The sequence below is a fragment of the Ostrinia furnacalis genome, unplaced genomic scaffold (assembly GCF_004193835.3).
Source record: "Ostrinia furnacalis isolate ACB-3 unplaced genomic scaffold, ASM419383v2 OfSCF7454, whole genome shotgun sequence".
NCBI classification, from domain to species: Eukaryota; Metazoa; Arthropoda; class Insecta; order Lepidoptera; family Crambidae; genus Ostrinia; species Ostrinia furnacalis.
Genome location: NW_021137693.1, coordinates 118,272 through 125,139, shown reverse-complemented (window position 1 = coordinate 125,139; position 6,868 = coordinate 118,272). Strand labels below are relative to the sequence as shown.

Sequence of the window (6,868 nt, the reverse complement as noted above, 5' to 3'; positions counted from 1 at the left end):
CGATTCGATTCGATTTTGATTGAGTCTTAAATGCATGTTGGCTAAGCCTTTGTATGGGAAATTTCAATCCAGTCTTTCGATTATCGATAGGTAGGGCTTTGCGATTCGATTTTTTGCCGTTTGACTAAGCCTTTTTTGTTATCGACCTCTTTTGCGATTTGTTTGTTTGTTTGCGACTGGTTTGCGATGGGTTTGCGATTTTAAAGTGCGTTTTGACTAGACCCACTGATCCTACGTTGCCAACATAAAATCGCTTTTTACGGTCGTTATAGTTATTAGTAACGTTATCGTTATTCAGATGATACAATTTCTGAACGAACGTCTTCATTTGACAAGTTTGACAATGACATTTACTGATAGGAAAAAAAAATATTTGAAGTTCAACGGTAAACGGTTTTTGTGTTTGTGTTTTCAGTTTCTTTCTTTGTAATTGAAAAGAAAAAGTGCGCAGAATTTAAGAATTCGTGATCAAAACACTAATATGACTATGAAGAACGAAGTGTTAGAGCTTGAGACGAAAATAATCAATCATGAAGCTTACGGAACCTCGTAAGTCAATAAGTTAATTTTCATAAAGTTCTACAGCCAAATTTCAGCTCGTTTTTATCTAAATTTTATCATTTTTAGGTACAGATGGCTTCCAAAAGATTTTGAACTAGGCTCGGCTCTTGGTCAAGGCAAATTCGGTCACGTACACGTAGCTAGAGAGAAGAAAACTGGATTCTTGGTGGCTATCAAAACACTCTTCAAATCGCAAATTGTTAAATCAAGATGTGAGCGACAAGTGATGCGAGAAATAGAAATCCAGTCTCACCTAAAGTAAGTAATCACTTAGTTTCATAGTGTCATTCATTAAAAGTTTCTTAATACTGCTCAATGTTGTGTTGTTGATCAACACCAATAGAGATCTAAAATATCTTTCAGGCATCCAAATATCCTTCGGCTACTTACCTGGTTCCATGATGAGAGGCGCATATACCTGGTGATTGAGTTTGCAGCAGGCGGAGAGTTGTATAAACACCTCACCAACTCACCCAAGGGGCGCTTCCCTGAGGCTAAGGCTGCTAGGTACATTTATCAGGTAACTACCAGCTTTATCTATTTTTCCTTGTAAGTTTTTTACATCATACCATGTAAATTGAGATTGAGATATTCAGACACCTTTTTAATGCAAAAAATAAGTAGAAATTTAGATTACTTTGTCCTATTAGTTATTTATTTAGCTATAAATTTCAGTGTCCTTATTTTATATTGTTACTGCATTTTTCTGCATTCTGTACTCATTGCAACTGTGGAAACTGCTGATTTCTGTCTTATTTTTTGTACGATTATTTATCTGTGTATCAAAATTGTTTGTTTCCTTAATATAACTCAATTTTATAAAACATTCACACTTCATGATGAAAACTTAATAACTATTAAAAAATAAATATTTCAGGTAGCAGATGCCGTAGAATACTGCCACCAAAACCACGTCATCCACCGTGACATTAAACCTGAGAACATTCTGGTTGCATTCAGTGGAGACCTCAAATTAGCAGACTTTGGATGGTCTGTACATGCACCTTCAGAAAGGTAACTTAAAATTTACTTACATGTCTTTTTCTGCTTTATTTGTACTGTGGTATTTTATTAAAAATAATTCCCTGACTTGAATACCAGCATCATAGCTTTATTGCCATGATATTACAACTCAGCAGCTTAGTAACATTTTTTTTCTCTTTCTACAAATATACTTTCTTTTTGTTTCTTATAAGCAAAAATTTAACTTGAAATTAAATTCTGACACCTATTTATGCTTGAAAATCTGCTAGACTATCAAATCACTAATAATTTTTCTATATCTATCTTCAGACGAAAGACAATGTGTGGAACTCTCGATTACCTTCCACCAGAGATGATCAAGAGGGAAGTATACGATGTGTCGGTGGACCACTGGTGCATCGGAGTGCTGTTATACGAGTTCCTGGTGGGAAAACCTCCGTTTGAGAGCGAGGGCCAAGACAAGACGTACCAAAGGATCCTCACCTTGGATATGTCTTACCCTGATCATGTTCCTGAGGGAGCTAAAGACCTTATTTCAAAGGTATGTTCATAATCATTTCATAACTTTAGTTGTACAGTCGACAGCACGTCAACGTAAACACTGTGGTATCTTACGTAGTTGCGATAGGGGCGACTTTGCAACGAAAATCTATAGTCTGATGTGCTGTCATACAATGTAAATATTTGTTGCGAAAAAGTTTATATTATGTAAACTTGTAAAGTTCTTACATGATTTTCCACTAATAAAATCAATACTTAGGCCTTGAATATTCCAAGACTTGCCATAGAAATTCTAGCACAATTTATTTGTGGAAATATAAGAATATTCTGTATTATTTTTGTCTTGTGATTTTTATAATAGAGAGAATAAATCAAAAAGCACTAAAAATATTCAGCTGTTTTCATAGTGTAACTTATCATTTAAATTTGAATATTGTTTGTATATTAAATTGATTATTTTTTATGTTTACAGCTCCTCCGGCATTCAAGCAAAGAGAGGCTGTCACTGGATGCTGTCAAAAAGCACTTCTGGGTACAGAGCTTCTACAGCCCAGAACAATAACACCATGTGCCATGTTAGTATTAATTATGTATTTATAATAATATTTTTTTAATCACAGTAATAAATGTATTTGACTGTTTAAAATCTTTTGTTACTTTATAACAATAACAGTTCTTACAAGCCAATTGATGCGCAATACATGACGCTCAAATATTAATAATTAAAAGAAAAGGGATGTTCAAATACCTCATGTTGGTAAACCGCAATTACTAGCTGGTTTCCCTATAAACAAAAGAGAGACTTTTTAACATTCACATATTTTGAGCATAATGTTTTACGCACATTTTGTTACAACAATATTAAAAAATAGATATTTGAGCTTTCAGTGCAATCTGACTAAATACATAACAGTATAACAACAATATAAATGCTAATAATTATCACAGGCTGTAGCCGTAGTTATGGATCCACTTCAGTCCAGCTTTGCTGCCATTTGCCGGCTTGTACTCTAGACCGATCCAGTCATTGTAGCCGTTGCTTTTCAAGTGTTCCAAAACATATTCATAGTTTATCTCTCCTGGAGTGTCCGGCTCGTTGCGATTAGGCACTTGAGCTATCTGCAAAAACAACAAAATCAAGTGTTGAAATACACTAATGTTGTCATAATTTCTCTGCATGTATATCATACTCATCTAGCTAGATGTATAATGCTGTATTTATTATTATTATTGGTTTTTGGGCCTTCATTTGCGCCAGCTCGTTTGATCTATTGAGGCAGCCCTTGTGTTTAGAGTTCACTGCTTAGTCCATTGCTTAGTATAATGCTGTAAGAAATTACTCTAAAACATAACTACTTACTTGAACATGACCCACATAGGGCATAAAATTCTTGATGTTATGAGATAAATCTCCACAAATGTGTTGCAAGTGGAATATGTCCATCATCAGTTTCAAGTTGGGGCTGCCTATGCGTTTTATGATTTCAATAGCTGGAAAAACATTGATTAAACAAACATGTTAGTTAGAAAAAATTGTCTTCAAAGTATTGTAGTTAATTTTTATTTAAGATCAGATATACTTGGTAAATACCACAGATACCATTTGAAATAAATTAATCTTACCTTTTCCATAATCACTCAAGAAATATTTAGGCACAGAATGTTGGTTGATCGGTTCGATGACTCCTAAAATATTGGCATCTTTCAGCAAACCAGCGGCATACTTCAAGTTGTTCTCATATGTCTCCCAGTTCTGTGGTGTCACATTGTCTAGTTTTCCAGCCATGATATGGATTTTTCTGGCATTTACGGCCTTGGCATAGTCAATGGTGATTTTCAGCTTTTCCTGGAATTCATTTTCTTTTCCTGGTACTGCTGTTACTCCTAGTTCCCCTTTACTTACATCTCCTGGAATGAGAAATATTGATATTTAAATAAATATCTTGCGCCTTCTCTTTATCTGAAGTTCTTTAAAATAATAATTGAACTCACTTATCTTATGAAGTAAACTTGCAAACATTAACTTCATACACTTTCTAAAGAGGTCCCTACTCAGATTTGAAAAATAAATCTTTTCTGGACTGCGTACTTACTTACTAATTTAACTTTATTTGCATTTTCACCTACCTGTGTTCAGATTGATCAGGACCTGTTCAATGCCGGCCGCCTCCTTGGCTTGCTTCACCTGCTCCAGAGTGAACCCAAATGGAAACCCGCTTTCCACAGCTTTGAACCCGGCATCTTTCGCCAGCGCGTATCTTTCAATCATCGACGTTGCCTCCGTGAACATAAAGGCCAAATTCGCACAAAACTTCATTTTCACTGAGATAAAATAACACAAGTTTTCTAACTAAGAGTTTTCCCGACAATGACCAACGTTAGAGGTTAACTATTATTTATAGTGCCAGTTATGATTGGATGCGGTGAATATTCTTATCAAGGCAATGTTATCATCACAAAGTAAAATAAACACAAGAAACCGCAGCGGTTTGCTAGTGTCAGAGCTGATAATAATAAATGTTCTCTCGTTTACTTGATCGCTATTTCATAACTGACAAAACAAATGGCGGTAAAATTTAAATTAAACCCATCAGCCGCGCAGGTAGTCTATAGTTTTTTTTTAATTTCAAACCAGCTACGTTGTTTTATTTTGTTTCTTGTATTTGTATAAAAAAAGTTCTTACGTTGTCATGAAAATATTCAACATATTTTGAAGATTGCTTTATTTTGCCCTGTATGGAAAAACCGGGCGATGTGGAAATCATTGGGGAAGGCCTATGTTCAGCAGTGAGTGGACGTCTTGTGGCTGAAATTATGATGATGGAAAAATCTAACACTTTTATACCAAAACTATTAACTACTGTGCCCCTTTTTTTTAATGATTATTAGTTGCTATGCCAGCGGAACACTTTATTAGATGTTTGTGTTTTCCCGTTCACAATTTCCCTTGCCGCATTCATACATTTATTATAGGCGCAAGAAACTTACTTCTGATTACTTATACTTTTACTAATTAAATAAATTCATCTTAGATTGAGCGTGTCAAAACAATCGGCTCTTCCGCGTCTCAGTACATTTCTATTTCTCTTCCGCACGATTAATAATTTTCTCCAATTTCTCAACCTAATGATTTATTAAAATTCGAAAGTGTTGAATCGAAAATGAAATACTTGCATATTTTATTGGAATTTGACTAAGTTATATTTCCTCTATTCATGAAATCACTTCGTATCTTCGTTTCAAATTATTTTTACGAAATGACCACAAAAACTGATAATGGCTTTTGTTTATTATACGTGTAAGTTACTAATTTTTATACAATGATAACTTATATGTTAAAAAAAATCATGGACTTCATGCAATAAAACTCAAAATCATAAAAAAGTCGTTTATATTTTTATATGTTGAATAAAATATCGTTGTATATGTATATGATAATTTACAATAAAAAACTTATTCATAACAATGTGATTAGTCATACAAAACAAGGTGAACAAAATAAACAAATCTCAACCATAACTAAAAGTAACGGAAATGAAAAGGATCACCGAGGGAGATATAAAAACTCATACAACAATACCATTAAATTATATCTTTCAAACAAAATATACAGATTTTTAATGGTTAGAACATAAAAATAGGTATCCACTGAGTATACGCCTCATCCATATTTTATTAAAACATATTGTAATCATAATTTATGTATAAAACATGTAATTGAAATAACGTAAAAGCCCAGACAGACACCACTCATATTTTTATGGTATAAATTGTTTTAAATTGTGTATTTTCTTTTATTCGAAACTCTACACAGTCTACACAACCATTTCATTAGGCTTCACTGAGGTATGCATGGCACTGCGCGTCTAAGTTTTAGACAGCGCGCGATACAAAAATATTAAAATCTGTATTCTTACAAAGTCTTACTTTAACTCAATTACACGTTCTATACCACGATTTGAAAAGATATAACTAACTCCATATTAGAGGGTACATTGTGTCAACACATACAGTTAATATGAAATGGCCACTACATCGGGCTAGCATAAATACCCTTATTATTTATGCTACCAAACATTACAGGGAATGATCATAGTTAAATAAATAAGTAGTCACATACATTACTATAGATGATGTCTCAATTAATCATAGTAATATTACCTTACCTAAGACTTAACATACTCTTGCAATACATGGTTTATAAATGCTGACAAAATGCTCGTATGCTGGCGGTACGCAGTCTTATTAACAAGAGGTATTCTCGGTTTATTATAATTTTATATAAATACGTTTTTTGACATTAACACAGCCATATTTTATAATATTGTAAAGTTACACACTAATTTAGCGATACTTTGTAAATGTAATATAAAATACGTACTTAACTTATAATTTGTGGACAGCACTTAAAAACTAAAAAGACGTGATCAAATTGAGCAGACAGTGCCGGTACCCTGTAACTCTCACGCTCGAGCTCTGTCATGGCAACCGAGTTTAATATCCGGCTCGAAGGACCAAAAACTTACACAATAATACATACATGCTACTTATATTTAATAAGGCGTGTTTCGGAAGTACTGTTTATATTTCTTTGGTTAAGACGAAAATGCTTATAACTTATTTGTGAGTAAATAATCGAAGTTGGAACGTCTTTAAGTTAGCTTGGACTAAACGGGTGTTTCAGGTTTTTCTCCAGTACAAAAGAAAGCCCATGTTTCCTATAAGCATAGCTGGGCACCGTTAATCAATTAGTTAACTTCGTTAATCGTTAAACCGTTAATAAAAAAATTAACTTCGTTAAACGTTAAAACGTTACATTTAG

General features: G+C 33.6%; 2 protein-coding genes across 2 annotated transcripts; one reads left to right on the top strand and one right to left on the bottom strand.

Annotated features, from left to right (window-relative positions):
- Window positions 1-368: 368 nt before the first annotated feature.
- Window positions 369-2,738, top strand: aurB (aurora kinase B). The gene is made up of 6 exons (XM_028320857.1): window positions 369-549; window positions 628-819; window positions 925-1,081; window positions 1,439-1,575; window positions 1,855-2,086; window positions 2,519-2,738. Exons 1-6 carry the CDS (start codon window positions 482-484, stop codon window positions 2,606-2,608), a joined length of 876 nt encoding a protein of 291 aa, XP_028176658.1. The 5' UTR covers window positions 369-481; the 3' UTR covers window positions 2,609-2,738.
- On the bottom strand, window positions 2,666-4,585 carry Gip (hydroxypyruvate isomerase-like protein Gip). The gene is made up of 4 exons (XM_028320858.1): window positions 4,174-4,585; window positions 3,670-3,954; window positions 3,407-3,537; window positions 2,666-3,165 (listed from the first exon to the last, which is right to left on the bottom strand). The coding sequence occupies exons 1-4, from the start codon at window positions 4,361-4,363 to the stop codon at window positions 2,989-2,991; spliced, it is 783 nt and encodes a 260-aa protein (XP_028176659.1). The 5' UTR covers window positions 4,364-4,585; the 3' UTR covers window positions 2,666-2,988.
- Window positions 4,586-6,868: the final 2,283 nt, after the last annotated feature.

Bases quoted from the DNA above. Each gene is read 5' to 3' on its own strand.
- aurB (XM_028320857.1), top strand. From the start codon at position 482: ATGACTATGAAGAACGAAGTGTTAGAGCTTGAGACGAAAATAATCAAT. The intron at 550-627 runs GTAAGTCAATAA...TATCATTTTTAG, and splicing joins CATGAAGCTTACGGAACCTC to GTACAGATGGCTTCCAAAAG. The intron at 1,576-1,854 runs GTAACTTAAAAT...ATCTATCTTCAG, and splicing joins GTACATGCACCTTCAGAAAG to ACGAAAGACAATGTGTGGAA.
- Gip (XM_028320858.1), bottom strand. From the start codon at position 4,363: ATGAAGTTTTGTGCGAATTTGGCCTTTATGTTCACGGAGGCAACGTCG. The intron at 3,955-4,173 runs GTAGGTGAAAAT...TTCTCATTCCAG, and splicing joins CCTGATCAATCTGAACACAG to GAGATGTAAGTAAAGGGGAA. The intron at 3,538-3,669 runs GTAAGATTAATT...ATGTTTTTCCAG, and splicing joins CTTGAGTGATTATGGAAAAG to CTATTGAAATCATAAAACGC.